General features: G+C 46.5%; 1 protein-coding gene across 1 annotated transcript in view; it reads right to left on the bottom strand.

Annotated features, from left to right (window-relative positions):
• GALNTL6 (polypeptide N-acetylgalactosaminyltransferase-like 6) overlaps nucleotides 1-23,623 on the bottom strand; it is a 1,008,296-nt gene that overhangs the window by 28,005 nt on the left and 956,668 nt on the right. The window contains exon 9 of the mRNA XM_010840244.1: nucleotides 2,525-2,641. Coding sequence (XP_010838546.1) covers nucleotides 2,525-2,641 — 117 coding nt within the window. The remainder of the gene's footprint in view (nucleotides 1-2,524; nucleotides 2,642-23,623) is intronic.

Genomic DNA, 23,623 nt, shown 5'->3' with positions numbered 1-23,623 from the left:
TGGTCTTTTGTTCCTCTTAGATAGCTGTCTGCTTATCTAGTGCTGCCCTCTGGTGACTACTTCTTGAGTTACATGCCACAGGTTTTTGCAGTTTGGCCTGGCCCTCGTGGCTCAGCAGTAAAGAATCCACCTGCCAATGCAGGAGACGGGGGTTCCATCCCGGGGTAGGGACGATCCCCTGGAGAAGGAAACGGAAACCTACCCTAGTATTCTTGCCTAGGAAATCCCATGGACAGAGGAGCCTGGTGGGCCACAGTCTATGGGGTTGCAAAAGGGTCAGACGTGACTTAGTGACTAAAGGACAAGGGAGGACTGAGTATGCAGTATAGCTGGCTTTATTTATATTTATTTTCACCCATCAGATAAAGTTGCAGCCCATATTTCACTCTAGCACATTCCCTGGGATGGAGATGTTAAACCTGATCCGGTCATTCAGGTATGTCTGCGTCCTTCACAACCAGCTGGACAGGCGTGTCTCCTGGTCAGGCTGAACAGACACAGTAGAGAGGAACTGAACTCAACAGAGACAGGGGGCATTTCCTTCTGGCACCCTCCTTTTCCTTTTTGAAAATGTCCTTTCTCCTCTAGACGCCAGCCTTACCAAGTGGCCGTGAAGCCTCCTCTCTTGCTCCCAGGCTGCAATCAGAATTGCTTTATGGAGGAAACAGGTGGACACTGTCCCCTGCCCTGGTCACAGAGGATACAGATCCCCTGGAGAAGGGGATGGCTACCCACTCTGGCATTGTTGCCTGAAAAATTCGATGGACAGTGGAGCCTGGAGGGCTACAGTCCGCGGGGTCACAAAGAGTCGGACACGACTGAGCACTAACACACGCAGAGGATAAAGAAGGCAAGTCAGCTTCTACTGAGGGTCCACAGCTGCCAGTGAACCTCAAGCTGCAGGGCCTTCCTTAAAACCCACCTGACCCTGTCCGTAGATGCAGGGTGTATTTGCGAGCGTGTGTGCTCAGTCTTGTCTGACCCATCGCGACCCCATAGACGGTAGCCCGCCAGGCTCCTCTGTCTGTGGATTCTCCAGGCAAGGATACCGGAGTGGGTTGCCATTCCCTTCCCCGGACAACCTTCCCCACCCAAGGATGGAACCTGGGTCTCTGGAGTTTCATGCATTGGATTCTTCACCACCAAGCCCCCCGGGGAAGCTCCCCTCAGCACAGTCCCTGGTTTAGGCGTTGATGGACTTGATTCTGGGCTGTGCTCTGGACTTGGCTTAGAGCAACTGTTTTCCTAGATCGGCTGCTCTGCACTGGGGCGGGGCAGGAGAGGGTGCACAGTGGGGAGAGGGGAAGGATGACATGTTCAGCCTCATCACACCCAATAACTCTTGGAGATCCCAGGCTGGGCGAGGTGGGGGCTTCTACTAACTTAGCATTAGTTAGTTACCAGACATACTCCTTTAGTCTGTGTGATGAGTACATGAGGGTGTGTGGTTTAATTTCTTATAGTTTCCTATTTGAAAGATTTTATAATTTAAAAACAATAAAAAGGGGCAGGCACAATTCTTCCCCTGTCTTTCCTGTTTTACAGGTGACTCGGGGTGAGGGAAGCCCCTTACCAGGACTGTCACATTTCAGAGGTGGTCAGGAACCACACCTCACTTAATAAACTGAGTTGCTCTGGAATGTTGTTTTCAAGCACAAGCAGTAAATAGTCTTAAAGTAGGGCTTCCCTGCTTGCTTGGTGGCTCAGTGGTAAGGAATCTGCCTGCCCGTGCAGGAGATTCAGGTGTGACCCTTGGGTCAGGAAGATCCCCTGGAGGAGCAATGGCAACCGACTCCAGTATTCTTGCCTGGAGACGCCCGTGGACAGAGGAGCCTGGTGGGCTACAGTCCACGGGGTTGGGTCGGACACAACTGAGTGACTAAACAACAGCAAGTCTTAAAGCATCCCATGTGGTCCACGCTGGGGTGTTCCTGCCTCTGAGTTATCCTTTGTGTGTAAGATCACAGATTGCTGCTACAGTGACAGGTGTATGTAAAGTAAGCTGTCCAAGCAGCCAAAGGGGGAGATAAGATTAGAGAAAGTCACAAAAACGGACAGAATCACCAAGAGTCCTTCCATAAAACCATGGAATCTGCTCGGGAGAGTTGTATAAACACCCTACAAACTTTTCATGGTTTGAAAGCTATCGTCCTGGGAAAGGAAAGAGAAGACTAGGGTCACCATCAACATCTCTTTACCATCCTTTCTATTCTTTTCTTTTTTTTGAAACCATGTGGCACGCGGGATCTTCGTTCCTCGACCAGAGATTGCACCTGTACTGGCAGCAGTGGGAGCATGGAGTCTTAATGACTGCACCGCCGTGAAATGCCAGCATCCTTTCTTTAAAGCCCATTTGAATACCTGATCTCAATGGATGACCATGACTGTCCTGAGAGGACGTGGAAGCCAAGAAGGGGTTCCCTTGACTGCAGAGCTAGGTGGTGACCTCCCAGGCCCCTGTAGAGACTTATTCCCACACTGTCCCCTGCCTGTACCAGCCCCCTACCCCAGTCCCAGGACGCACCTGCTCATGAGACCAGGTCCTCTCAGAACCGTCCTTGACACACACGTCCAGCCTTAGCTCGGTCCCCGTGGCTCCGTGCTTGCTGTCCACGCAGAGGTTTGCTGCCACGTTTCGAAGCTGTGGAGAGAAGGAAGGATGAGGATGCAGCTGTTCCTGACAATCCTGGTGGAGATTCAGCAGGGATTTTTTTTTTTTTTTAATTCCACGATGATTGGATGGTGCCTTAAATTCATATGGAGAGAAACTGGAGAATTAAATATCACATGGGCCAGTCTACATGTCAAAGAACATGAGAAGATTGGACTGCAAACCGCAGTGAGACTCTGGGTGAAACTGCAGTCTAGAAACAAGGACACAGAGCTCATGACTTCTGTAAGATGGGAGATTTTTCCTCTCAGGTGGTTCTTTAGCTCATAACTGGTCATCTTCCTGCTTCAAAGCATTGTCTCCTATCGCCACGTTAGCTAGGTTAGCTAGGAGAGAGCTCCAGAATGAGGCAAGTGTTGCAGGTAGAAGGTGTGAGGAGGAGGTCACTGTGTAGGGGTTCACCTGACGCCCCCTGGTGGCCTGGGATGGACGTGCCATCCAGTGAGAGTTGGACCAAAAAAAGGCTGAGCACCAAAAAAATCGATGCTTTTGAACTGTGGTGCTGGAGAAGACTCTTGAGAGTCCCTTAGATAGCAAGGAGATCAAACTAGTCAATCCTAAAGGAAATCAACCCTGAATATTCATTGGAAGGACTGATGCTAAAGCTGAAGCTCCAGTTCTTTGGTCACCTGATGCGAAGAACTGACCTATTGGAAAAGACCCTGATGCTGGGAAAGATTGAAGGCAGGAGGAGAAGGGGTGACAGAGGAATAAGGTGGTTGGATGGCATCACCAACTCAATGGATATGAGTTTGAGCAAGCTCTGGGAGACAGCGAAGGACAGGGAAGCTTGGAGTGCTGCGGTCCATGGGGTCACAGAGTCGGACACAACTTAGTGACTGAAGAGCGACAACAGGAGACTATTAGGAAAATGGGGAAGACAGTGACTATTGGTGCACTCCTTGACTGGATGAAGATTCTCTACCCCAGGGGTCCCCAACCTCCAGGGTCTAGTGCCTGATGATCTGAGGTGGAGCTGATGTAGATAATAGAAATAAAGCGCACGATACATGCACTGTGCTTGAATCATCCCCAACCACCTCCCCACCGGTCTGTGTAAAAACCATCTTCCACGAAACTGGTGCCAAAGAGTTTGGGGACTGCTGCTCTACATCATGTAGAGGGACTTTGGAAAGTTATAGCATGAGAAAAAAAATGACTTAATCATTCTTTGCAAATATTGTAGTAAAGAACTGAATGGACTTTCCTGGTAGCTCAGCTGGTAGAGAATCTGCCTGCAATGTGGAGAAGGGATAGGCTACCCCCTCCAGTATTCTTGAGCTTCCCTGGTGGCTCAGACAGTAAAGAATCCATCTACAATGCAGGAGACTTGGGTTCAATCCCTGGGTCAGGAAGATCCTCTGGGCATGGCAACCCACTGCAGTGTTCTTGCCTGGAGAATCCCCATGGATGGAGGAGCCTGGTAAGCTACAGTCCATGGGTTCGTAAAGAGTCTGACACGACTGAGCGACTAAGCACAGCACTAAGAACTGAATAGTTAGGGGTGGGAAAATGGTGAAAAGTATCAACAGCAGAAACGGCAACAGAAAAAAGTCTGGACATGGACGCGTCCCCATGTCAAATCTTCCCGCCCAGAGCCTCCACTGGTCCTCCTGCCACCAGCAGGACCACCTCCTGTAGCACAGCTGGTCAGTGTGTATAGCCACTGAGGTGTGCGTGCTTAGACGAGTGCGAGGACCTTGGTCCTTTTCACGTCTTTACAGGGTCCTGCATTATAACAGTCCCTTTAGGTCCTGCTAAGAATGGAAACAAGAACAGGATCTACCCGAGGCATCATTTTAGTCACAATTCTTTTGCCCAGAATGAGTAGATAAGGAGTCTCTCCAGTAGAGAATGATGCCTGAATGGGGCCTGATCCTACTGGGCTGGGGCAGTGAGGCAGAGAGGAGGTTATGTGACGTACTGGATATCACAATCAAATAAGTGATGCTCTGACACAGTGTGGTAGGCACATGGGCTGTTTCATTTCCACTTGTTTAATTTTTTTAGTTTTTATTTATTTAAATTTGGCTGCCTTGGGTCTTTGTTGTTTTGTGCGTGGGCTTTCTCTAGTCGCAGTGCACAGGCTTCTCACTGCAGTGGCTTCTCTTGTGGCTTCCGGGCTCTAGAGCTCAGGCTCAGTAGTTGTGGCACACGGGCTTAGTTGCATGTGGATCTTCCTTGACCAGGGATGGAACCCGTGTCCCCTGCACTGGCAGCCAGATTCTTAACCGCTGGACCACCAGGGAAGTCCTCCACTTACTATAGGAGTCAGTTTACTTCAGTTCAGTTGCTTAGTTGTGTCTGACTCTTTACGACCCCATGGACTGTATATAACACGCCAGGCCTTCCTGTCCATCACCAACTCCCAGAGTTTACTCAAATTCATGTCCATTGAGTTGGTGATGCCATCCAACCATCTCATCCTCTGTCATCCCCTTCTCCTCCCACCTTCAATCTTTCCCAGCATCAGGGTCTTCTCAAATGAGTCAGTTCTTCGCATCAGGTGGCCAAAGTATTGGAGTTTCAGCTTCAGCATCAGTCCTTCCAATGAAAACCCAGGACTGATCTCCTTTAGGATGGACTGGTTGGATCTCCTTGCAGTCCAAGGGACTCTCAAGAGTCTTCTCCAACACCACAGTTCAAGAGCATCAGTTCTTCAGTGCTCAGCATTTTTTATAGTCCAACTCTCACATCCATACATGACTACTGGAAAAACCATAGCTTTGACTAGACGGACCTTTGTTGGTAAGGTAATGTCTCTGCTTTTTAATATGCTGTCTAGGTTGGTCATAACTTTCCTTCCAAGGAGTAAGTGTCTTTTAATTTCATGGCTGCAATCACCTCTGCAGTGATTTTGGAGCCCCCCAAAATAAAGTCAGCCACTGTTTCCACTGTTTCTCCATCTATTTGCCATGAAGTGATGGTACCGGATGCCATGATCTTAGTTTTCTGAATGTTGAGTTTTAAACCAACTTTTTCACTCTCCTCTTTCTCTTGCATCAAGAGGCTCTTTAGTTCTTCTTTGCTTTCTGCCACTATAGGAGTAGAGGCTGGTATAGGGTTGTCAGGAGGGAATCAAGGCGGTGGATACCAGATTCCTTATTCAGGAAATTTGGCCACAGTTGGGGTTCACCCTCTGCTGCTGGACTGGTGCTCTCAGGTGTCTGTTCATGCTGACAGGGGATGTGAAATCATGGAGGACACAGGGTGACAGTTCTGAACCTGGTTTGGCCTACAGACTTCTCTGAGAAGCCACGGAGAGCTATGGACACTCTTGCAAAAACAAAGGAACTGGAAGTGGACACACACAAGCACTTTTGTATTCACTTTTCTGGCTGCCATAGACTCCACATTTGAACCCGGATGACAGAAAATGCATGCCACCTCCACATACATTCCACAAAGGAATTGCCTCCCTTTTCTTCTTCTTTTTTTGGCTGCGCCACACTCATGGTTGGCTTTCCCAGTGGCTCAGTGATTAAGAATCCGTCTGCAATGCAGGAGACTTGGGTTCCATCCCTGGGTCAGGAAGATCCCCTGGAATGGCAACCCACTGCAGTGTTCTTGCCTGAAGAACCCCTTGGACAGGGGAGTCTGGGAGGCTGTAGTCCACAGGGTTGAAAAGAGTTGGAAATGACTGAAGTGACTTAGCACACTTGCATGCATACACAACATGTGGGATCTGAGCTCCCTGGCCACGGATTGAACCTGAGCCCCTTGCAGTAGAAGCATAGGGTCTTAAGCACTGGACCACCAGGGAAGTCCCACCCACTTCCTCTTAGTTTCCTGGGAGATCCGGATGGCAGGACATGAACTTGGCCGTGTCAGCGAGTGCCCCAGTCACTCCAATTCCTTCACCTTTTCTCCACCTCCTCAGTCAAGAGCCAGGGGGGAGTTTCACTGTGGAATTTGGGGAGCCAGCTTAAAAGAGGCATTTTGGGGGATCAATTCCCAGGTGTGTGATTGAGTTTATTGGGTGAAAGAGAAGCAGCCCGAGAGGTGGAAGTCTGAGCTTGCATCACTCTCTGGGGTCCAGCATCCATTAACGCCTGTCTGATCTCAACCAGGACCGGGGTTTCAGTTTCTTAAAGCTGCTCCACCGGGGGTTGCCAGACAGAACGCTGGGAAGAGCTTTCTTTTTATTCTTGGCCACTGAACGCACAGCCTCTCTATTCTTAGAGCTCTGCTGTCTGCTCAGTCATGTCCAACTCTTTGTGACCCCATGGACTGTAGCCCACCAGGCTCCTCTGTCCATGGGATTCTCTAGGCAGGAATACTGGAGTGGGTTGCCATGCCCTCCTGCAGGGCATCTTCCCACCCTGGGATCTTCTACCCTGTGTCTCCTACAGTGTCAGGTGGATTCTTTACCCACTGAGCCATTTGGAAAGCCCAGTGTCAACTGATGGCAAAGGCTCCTTCAGGGCACTCCTGTTCCCACTCCTGAGTCCAGGTGGAGGGGACAGCAGCTGCTGTTGGTTTATGGCCACGTGGCTGCAGAGGGACCAGCTGCACAGGCTCTGCTCTTGGAAGAGGAGGATGTGAGGCAAAAAAGGACATGGGCCACCCAGCGAGGCTGGGCAGTGGATGTGCCAGTCCTGCCCAAAGCTGTCAGAGTGCCTGGTTCTCTTTCTAAATGCTGTGAATGTGTAAGGGCTCTGGCAAGGGGTAGAGGAAACCATCGTCTGAACTCTCAAACGTTCTAAACTCTCATCCAAATGGCATCTGTGTAGACACTGGGATAAATGGCTTTGGAAACCAAATTTCAAGTTCCAAAGGCATAATTGTCCACATCTGTGTAAATTTCAGCCCCTCGTTGTGCCAGAGAAGAGCCACCGAGAGTCCAGCACAGGATGAGGTGGGCACCTGCACTCCAGCCTGTCCATCCACTCTGCTCATGCCCACCTCTTCAATTCACACCCCATCCTCAGCTCACAAACATGGCTCTGTCACAGTGAGCTGGTGGGTAAAATCGCAACAGAACAGACCCTAATGCTTGCTTATACTTTTGAATAAAGTTTTCTTTCTAAGGGAAAGTAGACAAGAAAAGAATGCAGATGATTTCAACTTTTCCACCATGGGCTCGTATATCTGCAGCTAAAGGAAAAGCAGTTCACACAAGCACACATGAACACACACACATCTAGGACAGGGTTACTGATTCATCTGGGACAGAAAAGGGCATTTTCCTGCTCTGTTCCTCCAATATCCAGCGTGGAGACTCAGCAGGATGAAAATCACCTCAAAGGACCAAGAGACTTGGAGCAGGATTAGAAAGTGAGGCGGTGCTTGACTAGGAACAGGAGAAAAATGGGGCCAGAGGGACTCGGGACGTGAGACAGGATTACAGAGATCTCCTGGGGCGAGGATTAGGAGGTCTGGCGGAGTGAAGGCTGTTTTAGGTCAGCAGGAGAATGCCGGCTCAGCTGGAACATGTGCTTTCCCTCCCCGACAAGGGAGGTTTTATGAAAGAGGCTGGAAGAAGGGGCACAGGGAATAAACATCGAGGTGGCTGGTGAGTGGAGACAGATAATTCAGTTGGTAGTCAAAGAGAGACCAGCTCAACAGGAGTGGGATTTGCTATCACCCTTTCATAGACTTGGGGTTTTTAAGTGAGAAGTAATGGGTTCATGATTCATTCAACAAACATTAAGTAAGTACCTGGATGTCCCAGGGACTATGCTAGACATTGTATACAGTGGAAAATAAAAGAGGATTTGTGGATGAAATGGTATAGATGGTGAAAAGGTACAATCTTCCAGTTATACAATGAAAAGCTTCTGGGAATGTGACCTATAGCATGGTCACGACGGTTACCCATTCTGTGTTGTATGCGCTAAGACAGTGGGTCTTAAATGCTTGCATTGCAAGAAAATTAGTAATTCCACGGTGACAGATGGTAACCAGACTTATTGTGGTGATTGTTTTGTAATAGGTACAAATATCAAATCATTATGTGGACACCCGGAGGTAAATAGATTATGTTGTTGCTGTTCAGTAGCTCAGTCATGTCTAAATCTTTGCGACCCCATGGACTGCAGCACACCAGGCTTCCTTGTCCTCCACTATCTACCAAAGTTTGCTCAAACTCATGTCCATTGAGTCAGTGATGCCATCCAACCATCTTGTCCTCTGTTGCTCCCTTCTCCTCCTTCCCTTGATCTTTCCCAGCATCTCTTCTCCAATGAGTCAGCTCTTTGCAACAGGTGGCTAAAGTATTGGAGCTTCAGCTTCAACATCATTCCTTCTAATGAATATTAAGGATTGATTTCCTTTAGGATTGACTGGTTTGATCTTCTTGCTGTCCAAGGAACTCTCAAGAGCCTTCTCTAGCACTACATTTCGAAAGCATCAATTCTTCGGCACTCAGCCTTCCTTATGGCCCAATTTTCACATCCATACATGACTACTGAAAAAACCATAGCCTTGACTATACAGACCTTTGTCAGCAAAGTGATGTCTCTGCTTTTCAATACACTGACTAGGTTATAGGTCAATTATATCTCAGTTTTAAAAATTCAGAAAAATACATTTGAATTCAACCTCCTCAGAAAAGTCTGTCCCCTCCTTTGAAAGCACATCTAGTCCTTTGTCATTCCCAAAGTTCTGACACGTGAGGACCAGTGGTTTCTAAGCCTTCTTCTGGCAGGGTGTCCTCACTGGGCTGGGTGGGTCTAGGGGAGATGAAGGTCCCCAGGTGGGGTCAGGCAGAGACGTCCATAGCTTGACTGATGGGCTCCAAAAACTGTTGCTTCGTGATTCTCATTCCTCAGTGATTGACAGCATTTCTTTAGATCCCATGGTGCTGTGATCATTTATTTTTCTCAGTCTCGGAAAGCTGTGATCTTTTTTGGTCCCCACAGCATGCTGTAGCACAGAGAGAATTTTGCAGGCACCTCTGCTGCCAATTGAAGAAGGTGATGGCACCCCACTCCAGTACTCTTGCCTGGAAAATCCCATGGATGGAGGAGCCTGGTAGGCTGCAGTCATGGGGTTGCAAAGAGTCAGACACGACTGAGCGACTTCACTTTCACTTTTCACTTTCCTGCATTGGAGAAGGAAATGGCAACCCACTCCAGTGTTGTTGCCTGGAGAATCCCAGGGACGGGGGAGCCTGCTGGGCTGCCATCTGTGGGGTCGCACAGAGTCGGACACGACTGAAGCGACTTAGCAGCAGCCGCAGCACTGCTGCCAATGCACTGGACAGGACCAATTTTCTTTCAGGGTCTTGCAACTTTTTTGATTTTTACTTGAAAAGCGGGAAAAGGATTTGTCTTCTGAGAGCTCATGAATCTCTCTTTTTTTTTTTAATTCAGCTTTTGTTGAGGTATAATTGACATATAAAATTAGATATTTACCATATACATTGTGGTGAGTTAATACATGTATACTTTGTGAAATGATTTTTCTCGTTAATTAACACAATTATCACCTCACATATTTATCTTTTTTTTTTTTTCCTGATGAGAACATTTCAGTTCTCCTTGCTGCTTCTTGTTGTTTAGTTGCTCAGTTGTATGTGACTCTTTTTGACCCTATGGACTGTAGCCCACCAGGCTCCTCTGTCCATGGGATTCTCTAGGCAAGAATACTGGAGGGGGTTGCCATTTCCTTCTCCAGGGGATCTTCCTGATGCAGGGGTTGAACCCATGTCTCCTGCACTGGCAGGTCGATTCTTTACCACTGAACCACATCGGAAGCCTCTCCTTGCTTAGCTAGTGTCAGTTATACAATTCGGTGTCAACTGTAGTCAGTATGTTTTACATGAGACCCTCAGACTGCTGCTGCTAAGTCGCTTCAGTCGCGTCCGACTCTGCGACCCCATAGACAGCAGCCCACCAGGAACCCCCGTCCCTGGGATTCTCCAGGCAACAACACTGGAGTGGGTTGCCATTTCCTTCTCCAATGCAGGAAAGTGAAAAGTGAAAGTGAAGTCGCTCAGTCGTGTCTGACTCTTAGCGACCCCATGGACTGCAGCCCACCAGGCTCCTCCATCCATGGGATTTTCCAGGCAAGAGTACTGGAGTGGGGTGCCATTGCCTTACCTGGACCCTCAGACTGGGTTTGTCTTATTCCAGCCTTGAATGAGTGCTTCATTCTACTCACAGTGAAGCCCAGCACACATTAGGAGTGACCCACCAGTTGAACAATCTCTGCTACCGGACTCACATGACTGACCTCCGTACACACCTGCTCCAGATTGTTCTCATGTTGAGATCAGAAATCTCCACCTGGATGGCTCATCAAAGGGGCCGTGAGGGGCGTGGCCCTCTGCTGGTTGCCCTGGTAACCCCGGTGCAGACCAGGTGTCAATCCCCCTATAAGGGGCGATCTCCCCCAGTCCCCACCCCCACGCCCACCCTCACTCCGCCCGCCCTGCCCCGGGGTGGAGGCGGCCGCCCTGTCCTGCCTGCGCTCCACTGCATACAGTGCGGCTGTCTGTTGTCCCGGGACCCTGCTTCAGACAGGTAAGTTCCCCCTTCCATGAACCGCTGATGTCTCTGTCGCTGACCCCGGCTCTTCCTTCGGTCTTAAAGCTAAGCTTCTGGGTGCAGTCCAACAAATTGGCGGAGCAGCCAGGGGACTGAGGAAATGCCCACGAGCACCAAAATGTTGGGAAATGAGGACGGGGGCTGGCAGATTACCGTTGTAATCCCGCTGTGGTCATCCACTGACACGGGTCTCGAAAGCTAGGGGTGAGGGTGTACCCCAGGGTGCCATCCGCCAGTACTGGGGTCCTATGGTGGCTCTCCATGACGGCTGGGCACTGCCAAGAGTACAGAGAACCCCTAGACACCCTCAGGCTTGTGGAGATTCTGGCCGCCATGACAGTGGGGAAAGCGAAGTTAGACCGTAAGGCAGTGGATGCACCTCTGGGCATTTCTTTTAAAACTTTATTTATGGTTGCGCTGGGTCTTCCTTTGCTGCTCGGGCTTTCTCTAGTTGAGACAAGTGGGGGCTACCCTCTAGATGTGGTGCCCAGGCTTCTCACGACAGTGACTTCTCTTGTGGCAGAACAGGGGCTCTAGGGCATGTGGGCGTATGTATTTGTGGCTCCCAGACTCTGGGTAGTTCTGGTGCACTGGCTTACTTGCTCCGCAGCCTGTGGGATCTTCCCAGATGAGGGATCAAACCTGTGTCTCCTGTGGTGGCAGGCAGATGCTTATTCACTAAGCCACCTGGGAAATCCAATTGCCTTTTTTTTTTCACTTGCTGTGCCAAGTCTTAGTTGCAACATGCAGGATCTAGTTCCCTGACCAGGGATCGAACCTGGGCCCCTGCACTGGGAGTGAAGATTCTTCCCCACTGGACCACCAGGGAAGTCCCAGGCCATTGCTTTTTATTTTAAGAACGGCCACAGGTGCTGAGCAAAGGTTAACTTAAATGTGGATTCCTGTTTCTCTGAAAGTGAGGCATATGTATTAATGATGCTGGGAAAGATTAGGGTAGGAGGAGAAGCGGGTGACAGATGTTCAGATGGTATTACCAACTCAATGAACATGAGTTTGAGCAAACTCCAGGAGATGGTGAAGGACAGGGAAGCCTGGTGTGCTGCAGTCCATGGGGTCACAAAGAATCGGACACGATATAGAGACTGAACCACAACAAATGTATTAATATACAGTGGATGATACGTATTGTTATTACTGTTATTTGTTTAAACTGAACTGGCTATTTAGAAAGTAAAAACAGTACCTGAAAATGGCCAAAATAGGAATCTTTTGGCATTCTGAAACTGGTTTTTGCATATGCCCGTAGAGGAAGTTGGCTTTCTGGAAGGAATGGGTGTTTGTCTTCATGTGCCTTTGAGATGTAAATGATCTACCTGTGCTCTAGGTAACTTTAATCCCTGAGAGTGAAGAAGAAGAAAGAAGAAAATAAAAAAGGCCTCTTAAAACTCTAGCTGGAAAACTGTGAGATGTCTTTGTCTGTAAAGATATATGCGTGTCTACGTGTCCCTTCTAATTATGAGGTATCTCTGCCTCCAAATGGCATTGCCAAGATTGCTTTGTGTCTGAGCTCTGTTTATTTGCTTGACAGAAATTGCATGCTTACATGAATTCTCAGAAATAGAGTGAATTTCAGATTCATGTGATCTGAGAAATACTCAGTACTGAATCGATATCTGGTATTGAAGCTACTTAAGCTTGTTGGTTTGATTAATATAGACATATCTTTTTCTAGTCATCAGTGTTAACACTTTCGTTCAAATGAAGATTTCCCTGTTCAAATTACTGGCATTCTTTCTTTCTCCTGGCTGGACTCTGATGCAACCACTTCTGAGTAATAGTTGAAGGACCGGATATCACAGAAGCAAAGAGGATGAGGAGGGTTGAGGGTGGAAGTCCCAGGAATGGTTTCTTCTGGAAGCGGTCAAAGGAGGAGTAGTCAGGAAAATAAGAGGAAAACCAGAGAGGTTTTCCAGAAGTGGACAGGGCTGGGGGTCAGCAGGGTCAAATTCCTTAGTGAGGTCAAGCAGGCTGAAGGTCTGGGAGGGGCTGTTGAACTTGGCAGCTAGGAAATTTTCAAGATCAGTAAAGGAGGAAAAGGGAGGTCAACCAATGGAAGCTTCTCTTCCAAGAAACTGGACTTCGATGGGAACGAGAAAAAGCAGAATTAAAACAAAACAACCTTTCAGGGTGAGTAGACTTGAGGATAGAAATATAAACAAGCCCCGCCCCAGTTCATCTGAGATGGGTTAAAAAAGTGAGGTGCTTTTAGAAATTAAAAGTGGCAGATGGTGGGGAGGGATAAAATAGGATTGGGATTAAAATATACACGCTGCTTCCTTGGTGGCTCAGACAGTAAAGAATCTGCCTGCAATGTGGGTTCGATCCCTGAGCTGGGAAGATCCCCTGGAGAAGGAAATGGCAACCCACTCCAGCACTCTTGCCTGGAATAGCCCATGGACAGAGGAGCCTGGTGGGCTACAATGCATGGGGTTGCAAAGAGTCAGACACGACTTAGTGACTTTCATTTTGATTTTAGAAATTAAAAATGGCAGATGGCGGGGAGGGATAAAGTAGGAGTTTGGGATTAAAATGTACATATTACTGTGTATTGAAGAGATAATCAATAAGGACCAACTGTAAAGCACAGGGAAAACTCTACTCAATATCTTGTAATATCCTATAATGAAAAGAATCTGAAAGAGTGTGTGTATGTATGTGTGTATATATATATATATGAGAGGTGGGAATACATGTGTATGTATATATATCTGAATCCCCTTGCTGTACACCCAAAACTAATATTGTCAATAAACTACACTCCAACACAAAATTTTAGAAAACAGCTTATAAATTCAAAGCACTGATGACGCCCTCATTATCCTTCTAGGACCTTCACTGTGGAAGGTTCTGCCTCGTGGTCATGACACCATTTATGTTCTCGAGGATCATCCCCACTAATTGCTCCATGCCAGTGGCATACAGTGGCTGCTGGCAGAGATGACTGTCTCCTTTCCTAGAAATTAAGCCTGCAGAGATCATCTTCCCATTGCACGCACATTTTCCTCTTCTGAATTCACCATAAATGTAATTGCTTTGGCCTCTCTCTCGTGCCCTGGGACCTACTAGAACCACTTGTTTCGGAAGCCTAGCTTACATTACATAAGGAATTGAAGAGCCCACAGCACAAACACCACCATAGGGCTTTCAGATTTAATGTATGTGCTCTGCTCCAAATAGTCTATTTCTAAAACTGTGTCTTGCGACTTGAAGTGAGGGACTGTGAATATTGTTTGTGAAATATATCTAGTGTCAGAACTTTCAGATGACGGGTTAGTTGCCAAAAATGATTCGATTTGCACAAATAGATGAGGAAAATTTGTGTAAATTAGCCACTTCTAATTAAGCAACATTCTCGGACAGAAGGAAAAGAAATGAGAATACCTATACTTCATACTGGGCTTCCCTGGTGGCTCAGTGGTAAAGAATCTGCCTGCCAATGCAGGAGCCACGGGTTTCATCCCTGATTTGGGAAGATCCCTTGGAGAATCAAATGGTAACCCACTCCCATGTTCTTGTCTGGAGAATCCCATGGACAGAGGAGCCTGGCCGGCAACAGCCCATGGAATCACAAAGAGTCAGATATGACTGAAGCAACTTAGCATGCATCAGTGTTTTTGCCTGGGAAATTCCATGGACAGAGGAGCCTGGCGGGCTACAGTCCATGGGGTCACAAAGAGTTGGACACAACTTCACAACTAAACAACAACAATGCTTCATACTGAATTGGGAGCTTTCACAACTATCATTTCACTTCTTCATCTGCACCACTGCTGTGAAGTGCATGTGCTTCCAATTGTTACTGAGACTCTGGGAAATTACATGGTTTGTCCAAGATGATGCAACAGGTAGATGGCAAGCAGGATTGGTACCCCCATCTCTGATCCCTAGATCCTTGCTCTATACCACGCAATGGGAATGGAGAGAATTAACTCACCAGAACAGTGCAGTTTGGGGTAGTACATTGGTGGCAAATGCTTTACTGAGCCCAAGGGATGCATGGAGATGAGAGATGGTTGTGAACCCTTGGGTTTAGAAGAGAGCTCCGTCCTGGGTGGGGTTGGAGTCTGACCAAGGTAGAGAAGCTGAAGCAGGGTCAGCAATAAGAGCCCTGTAACGATTGCTTGGTTAAAGTGCTGACAGCCCAGGGATGGACAAGTGACCATTAAATCATCTAGGCCCAGGGCTGAAGGGGACAGCTGTTGTCCCGTGATGCCTGGACTCTGGGCAGGGGTCGGGGGGCTTCGGGAATCAGAGGAGTCACAAATTATGGGGAGGAAGCATTTCCTGACCTCTGCACGAGACTCTAGATTTCGAACCTAGATTCTTAAAATATAACATTTTCCGAAAAGAAAACTTAGAAAGCTGCACAACTGTGGTGACTTTATCCTGATCTACACCGTCAACGAGGAAATACCTCCTTTTGTGTCCAATGAAGCTGGGTGTATCCTTTGTAAAGCAGAGAAGATGGAACAATTTTGATCTCTCGAATAGGCAGAATATAACTTAGAACTCTTAGTAACTGATTTTGTGTGTGTGTGTGTGTGTGGTTTGGATTTTTTTTTCGGTTTTGGTATTGTCATTTCACAAAGTCAAGAAAGGAATGAGTTCAGTCCACATCCTCTTGGATGTATTGTTGGTAAGTGAGTGACCTGCTGGCTTGGCTGAGCAAGGGTTTCTGAGAGCTCGGGTGACAATTATTTGCATTTTGATGTGAGTTATGTACACAGGTGTGATTAAACAAAAGCACAGTCCATGTACGCCAGAAATGTGAAGGCAGACTTTTTGTTAAAGTCTAAAGAATAGCTTAGGAGATGAAAGGACTCATGTGTGCCCTGGTTTTCTCCCTGCAATATACAAAACTCAGATGAGTAAATTAAAGCTGAACAGAAAGAGGGCAAATGAGACTTGAAGGAAAATTTTTTTGGAGAGTTCAAGACTTTCTACAGGAAAACTCAGGCTTCCCAGGTGGCTCAATGATAAAGAATCTGCCTACCAGTGCAAGAGCCACAGGCCAATCTGTGGGTCAGGAAGATCCCCTGGAAAAGGAAGTGGCAACCCACTCCAATATTCTTGCCTGGAGAATCCCATGGACACAGGAGCCTGTCAGGCTACAGTCCTGGGGTCACAAAGAGTCAGATACAGCAACTAAGCAACAACAAGGAGTCGCTTGGGAGATGCACAGATTCTCTCGTGCCCCGGTTCTCTCCCTGCAATATACAAAACTCAGAAGAGTAAATTAAAGCTGCATAGGAGGAGGGGAAATGAGACCTGAAGGAAAGTTTTACAGGGAGAGTTCAAGACTATCTACAGGAAAAACTGCCTAAAGAAGATCTGAAAGTCAGCAGGGAGTCAGAGTATTCTGCAGGGAGGAGGAGTCTACAGGAAGACCACGTCCCACGCTGTCAGCCGCACCATCCGTGCCTGTGAGGGGCTTCTGAGCGGAGATGCTGCACTGAAGGCAGTGCCTTCTGGAGAAGGTGGTTTGTGTGCCCTGGAGGCGTCGTGGCCCCGTGTCAGCTGAGACTGTGGGAGGAAACTGCAGACTGGTTATCACCATGCCTGCTGCACCGCTGCTCAGAGCGCACACAGGGCCGTCTCCCCAGACCTGGCCCCTAATCCCTTGACATTTCCCATCCCTGTTGTTTCCCCTGGAGTGATATTCTGCTAATAAAAACACTCCCGTCAAGGCCGCTTTCATCTGAGAACTGCCAGTAAATCTCAGATTTGCTCCAACTCTATTGTAATCTTGAAAATCCACTTTCAACATTATTCTTGAGAATCTAGGTCACTATAGGCAGTGAAAATAAAACAAGTTTTTAGTGCTTGAGAAATGACTCACGGAGCATGGTGTCTAGATAAAACAGTTCTTCCTTTGAATTCAGTTCAGATCATGGAAATGTGGACAGGTTTAAAAGCTTGTCTAATAAAGGGATGCTAGGCTTTTGTGTAAAATTCAGTACCGTTAGTTAATGAAAATCTGCAGTCAAGAATCATAAGGTTGATTCTGAGAAGTACGCGTCCTGCTGAATTGGAGAGGATTAAAGCAAAGTCCTTGAGATGTATGGACATCTGTGGGCTCTTAAAGTTCTCCAGGGAAGTCGGTTCTCTTGAACTCATTCTTGAGTTTAACAGTCACCTTCCAAGGAAGGTCAGCAAATTGTCTTTATTTTCAAGTAAGATAATTCAAGGTCTGAGCTTTCTACTGTAAATTTCATCACTGTTAAACACACCATAGTACAAGAGGTGACTTAGGGAACTACCATATGACCCAGCAATCCTACTGCTGGGCATATACCCAGAGAACACCATAACTCAAGAAGACACATGTAGACCAGTGTTCATTGCAGCACTGTTTACAATAGCCAGGACATGGAAGTAATCTGTCCATCAACAGAGGAATGGATAAAGAAGATGTGCTACATAAATACAATGGAATCTTATTCAACCATAAAAAGAAATGAAATTGTGCCATTTGCAGAGACAGGGATGAACCTGGGAACTGTCATACAGAGTGAAGTAATCAGAAAAAAACAAATATTGCATATTGACACATATATGTGGAATCTAGAAAAAACATATGTGTGCATGCTAAGTTGCTTCTCTAGTATCTGACTCTTTGTGACCCTATGGACTGTAGCCTGTCAGGCTCCTCTGTCCATGGGATTCTTCAGGCAAGAGTATTGGAATGGGTTGCCATGCCATCCTTCAGGGGATCTTTTCGACCCAGGGATCAAATCTGTGTCTCTTAGGTTTCCTGCATTGGTAGGCAGGTTCTTTACCACTAGCCCCACCTAGGAAGCCCAGAAAAATGATACAGATGGTCTTATTTGCAAAGAAGAAATAGACACACAGACATAGAGAATAAACATATGGAAACCAAGGGGAGAAGGAGGGAGTTGGGGCAAATTGAAGGGTTGGGGTTGACACATATACACCATTGACACTATATATAAAATAATGAGAACCTACTGTATAGCACAGGAAACTCCTCCTCCTCACCTCCTGACACAAATCAAACAGATGAGGAGCAGAAATAGTGAACTCTGGAGGTCTAGCCTTAAAATTTTGTGTCACACTGACCAGTATTCTACCTCTATGTCCTGAATCAAGAGAAATTCATGCAAAACTAGTAGGGAAAACTGATTAATATTTCCTATGAAAAAAGCAAATATTCTCCTTTTAAACCAGTGACACCAGAAATCCCACACTGGGCCACCATCTCATGCAACAACCAGTGCAGTAATCTCAGAATGCTTGAATGTTCCAGTCAGCTTTCTGGACAATAATCCCACACTTTCTCCTAATTTGAGCATTTTGGATAGTATTCCTCACAATTTTCTTAATTGTATGTGTATTGTAAGTTGCTTCAGTTGTGTCCGACTCTTTGCAACCCCATGGACTGCAGCCCACCAGGCTCCTCTGTCCATAGGATTCTCCAGGCAAAAATACTGGGGTGGGTTGCTATGCCCTCCTCTAGGGTATCTTCCTGACCCAGGGGTCACACTTGAGCCTCTTCTATCTCCGGCATTGGCAGGTAGGTGGGTTCTTTACTACTAGCACCACCCGTGAAGCCCAGCTGTGGATGTAGTTAATCACAACAGACTCAATGGAGAGATAGTTCCCAGAACGAGCTAATCAGAGTTCAATGAGATTATGATTGAAATGGTGGGTGTCAAAAGCTGACTGTTGTCCTTTCTCTGGGAGAGAGTGAAACTTTATTTCTCCCTGGAAATAGAGCAGAACAGAACCACAAAACTATGCAGGACAAAACAAAAGAGGTCTTAAAGACAGCCTGCAGAAGTCTGGTTCCAGTCCAGTGAGTCTGGGTCCATGTACAACTTAAACAGCTGGTCCAGGCAAGTTCACGTGGAAGTTCAGCAAACCCGCTGAGTTTCAGGTGGCTTTGAGAGATCAAGGGCTGGCTTCTGTGTCTTGCAGGAGCCTGTAGTATTCCCTCAAGCCAGTGACCCTGGGGAGAAGCTATGCATTCATCATCTCCAACTCCAACATCTGGCATAGTTTTTGGTGTTTAATGAATTCACCAGCTGGGCTACCATAGCAAAATACCACACACAGGGCGGCTTAAGGGAGTCCCAGATGACTCAGATGGTAAAGAAGCTGCCTGCAGTGCAGGAGACCGAGGTTCGACCTCTGGGTCGTGAAGATCCCCTGGGGAAGGGAAAGGCTACCCACTTCAGTTTTCTTGCCTGGAGAATTCCAAGGACAGAGGAGGCTGGGGGCTACAGTCCAGGGGGTCGCAAAAAAGTCGGACACATCTGAGCATGCACTCAAGTCCTGACTCCTCCTGTTGCTGGAATTAGGTCACAGGCTAAGCTCCAGCGATGACTTTTTGAGCCTCAGGTGGCCCTCCAGCTGAATGGGACATTTACTTGTTTTATATTTTTGAGCCTGGTCTTAATCTTATTATTCAAGGCTGTTAATATCACTTTATGTAAGTGATACTAAACTCTTTTTGGAATCTGATGAAAGCCATGGGCTCTCCAGAAAAACGTACACACACACAAAGTATTCTCACTTTGTATCTCTGTTGGCCCATAAAGACTATTTCACGTGATTATTACATACAACTCCCCCCCAGCCCCAACACATAGACACATGGAAACTTAGACTTTGCTCTCTGGAATTCAGGATCTCAAAATCTCCCTGTACCCATGGGCACTGGTAGACAAGACAATGACTATGAGACCACTCTCTTGAACCACTGCCTCGTGTATGACTGAGGTACTGCATTGCCTCCGCCATCCATTTGTTATGCAAACAGGGTTTCCATTGCAGTAAATAACAGCCAGCATTTCACTAAGAACATGCTGTTGGCCCTAGGCTAGGTGCTTTTTGTGGATTATTTCATTTTATCATCAAAACTACTCTATGAAGGAGGTATGGTTGCATTTCTATTTTGCAATGAGGAAACCAAGCTGTATTAGTTTCCTGTAGCTGCTGTAACAAATTACCACAAACTTGGTAGGGTAAAGCACTGAAATGTGGTCTCTCAGAGTTTTGGAGGCTAGAAGTTCAAAATCAAGGTGTCAGCTGGGTTGTGCTCCCTCCAAAGGCTTGAGGAGAAATGTCATTCCTTGCTTCTCCCAGCTTCTGGGAGATCCCAGCATTCCTAAGTGTGCACCTACTTTCCCATTTCTGCCTCTGTCTTCACATGGCCTTCCCCTCTCTTCTTTTCCCTTCCCCATTCCTCTGTGTGTCTCTTCTAAGGACACTTGCCACTGGATTTAGGCTCCACTCAGATAGTCTAGTGGAGAAGGAAATGGCAACCTACTCCAGTATTTTTGCCTGGAGAATCCCATGGGCAAAGGAGCCCAGGATGGTACAGTCCATGGGGTCGCAAGAGTCTGACAAGACTTAGTGACTAAACCAACCAACCAACAGATAGTCTAGCATGATCTCATCTTGAGATCCTTAATTTAATTCCATCCACAAAGATCCTTTCCCCAAATACTATCACGTTCACAGGCTCAGGAATTTGGATCTGGACATAGCTTTCTGCTGGCCAGCATTTACCCTGTTAAACAAGGCATAGCGAGGTTGAGGTTACAGTAAGTCTGTGGTGGACTTGGGATTCCAACTTTGATTTGAGGGCCCTGAGAAGCTTCGAAAGCCCCACTCTTGCTAGTCGTAGACTTCAGCACCTCCCCTTGGCTTACTCTAGTTCAAGGGACAATTGCACCACCTGCTGATGGCCATGTAGCAGTTCCCCTTTAGGGTATACAGTAATTCTCCCTGGTGGCTCAGACGGTAAAGTGTCTGCCTGCAATGCGGGAGAGCCGGATTCGATTCCTGGGTCGGGAAGATCCCCTGAAGAAGGAACTGGCAATCCACACCAGCACTCTTGCCTGGAAAATCCCATGGACGGAGGAGCCTGATAGGCTACAGTCCATGGAGTGACTTCACTTTCACTTTCTTTCTTTAGGGTATACACACAAAATAATTGGTAGCAAAGACTTGAACAGGTATTTGTACACCCATGTTCATGGCAACGTTATCTGAATAGCCAAAATGTGGAAACAACCCAAAGTTGCATTAATGGATGAATGGATAAACAAAATGTGATATATATGTACAACGTACAAATGTGATATATATATACACACACACACACATGCACAATGGAGTATTATCTTGCCTTAAAAAGATGAAATTCTGATACATGCCTCAACATGAATGAATCTTGAAGACATTATACTAAGTGAAAAAAGCCAGTCCCCGAAAGGACAAACACTGTAGGGTTCTTCTGAACTTCTTATGAATTACCTGGAACAGTCAAATCCATAGAAACAAGGAGCAAAATAGAAGCTACCAGGGGCTGCAGAGACAGGAATGTGGAGTTGTTCAACGGGAACAGAGTTTCAGGTTGGGATGATGGAAAAGTTCTGGAGATGGCGGTGATAATTACACAACAGTGTGAATGTATTTAATGCCACTGACCTGTTTATTTAAAAATACCTATAAAAGTAAATTTTATATGCATATTTCACAGTAATAAAAAAGAACAGTGCTTACTTGATGGTGATTGGGGAATTTGCTTTGTTTATAAAGCCATGAAAGAAAAGAAGCCAAGCGCAAAGGGTCTGGACATAACAGCAGGTCATGTGAGGCAGCACGGCATTCCTTTGCTTTGGGGTGGATATTGGAAGAGATTTGTGCTTAATAGGATGTCTGAATGAATACACTTTTCTCAATGTATTTAGAACTCAATCTATCACGCACCAACAACATATTCACCTCCACTTTGTTTGTTGTTGTTCAGTTGCTAAGTCATGTCCAGCTCTTTGTGACCCCATGGACGGCAGCATGGCAAGTTTCTCTGTCCTTCACCATCTCCTGCAGTTTGCTCAAACTCATGTCCATTGAGTCGGTGATGCCATGCAACCATCTCATCCTCTGATGCTTCTTTCTCCTTCTGGCCTCAGTCTTTCCCAGCATCAGGATCTTTTCCAGCGAGTTGGCTCTTCAAATCAGGTGGTGACAGTATTGGAACTTCAGCATCAGCCCTTCCAATGACTATTCAGGACTGACTTCCTTTAGGATTGACTGGTTTGACCTCCTTGCAGTCCAAAGAACTCTCAAGTCTTCTCTAGCACCACAATTTGAAAGCATTAATTCTTTGGTGCTCAGCCTTCTTTATGGTCCAACTCTCACATCCATACATGACTACTGGAAAAACCATAGCTTTGACTATATGGACCTTTGTTGGCATAGTGATATCTCTGCTTTTTAATACACAATCTAGGTTTGTCATAGCTTTTCTTCCAAAGAGCAAGTGATTTTTAATTTCATGGCTGCAGTCAAATAAGGAAAAAGTTACAAGGAGATATAGCATGATCTCTTCTTATGTGATGGCACATAATCGTTTCAGGAGAGAGCTGTCTGGAAATCCCCCCAAAGGACCAGGATTCCTTCCAGTTGCAAGGAGAAAACTAAAAACAGCTGAAGGAAGTTGCAAGGGATAAGCATTTTGATTTTTATCTTCCCCTCTCTAATCCTGCTTTATCTGAGACTCACTCTCTTCCAATCCATACTGTCATCTTTAGAGACTAACCAAGATTGTTTTCTTAATGAATAGCTCAAGTAGTCATGGCCAAGCTTTCTAGCTCTAGTGCTCCCGTTTTGTAACCAAGCAGGACAACTCAGGGGGGGTTCCTAAAACTAAAGAAAACATACTAGTAAGCTATAAGGGGGGGCGGTTTCCTTGGTGGCTCAGATGGTAAAAAATCCACCTGCAATATGGGAGACCCAGGTTCAATCCCTGGGTCAGGAAGATCCCCTGGAGGAGGAAATGGCAACCCACTCCAGCATTCTTCCCTGGGAAATCCCATGGACAGAGGAACCTGGTGGGCTACAGTCTATGGGGTCACATGACTGAGCATCTAACACACACATACACAAGCTAGAAGAGGCAAACTCTGCTTCTAAAGTTTTAGTGATTTTATAATTCATTTGCAGAGGAAGAGAGAGGAAATAAAGGAGTCCTTGAACGGTGGAAGACTCTTGCCTGTTTCTGCTCAATGTAACCCAGGTGTAGACTCACAATGAACTTGAACTTCCCCCCACCATCCACCCATTCAGAATGTCAGTGTTGGGTCTGACACTGTCAAAAGAAACTGCTCTTTCCATATTCAGTTTTCTTTGTTTTATTTAGTTGGCATCTTCTATCCCAAACATTTGTTGACAATTAGATCTTTTAGGGGAGACAAAACTGATTACCTTCAGGAGAAAATTCGCTCAGTTCACTTTGGCATGAAAGAGAATTAAATGTAATTTTCTCTTTTAGATATGAGAATTAGATGTTTAATTACCAATAACTATAGCACATGTGAAATGATTATCTTTGGATTATTCTGCATTCCTTTGGCTTTGAGATGGCCAGACTGTTAAAGACTCCTGTTACTGTAGCCATAAACTTGGA

The sequence above is a fragment of the Bison bison genome, unplaced genomic scaffold (genome assembly GCF_000754665.1).
Source record: "Bison bison bison isolate TAMUID 2011002044 unplaced genomic scaffold, Bison_UMD1.0 scf7180017864143, whole genome shotgun sequence".
Lineage (NCBI taxonomy): Eukaryota > Metazoa > Chordata > Mammalia > Artiodactyla > Bovidae > Bison > Bison bison.
This window is presented reverse-complemented; position numbering and strand designations above follow the sequence as displayed.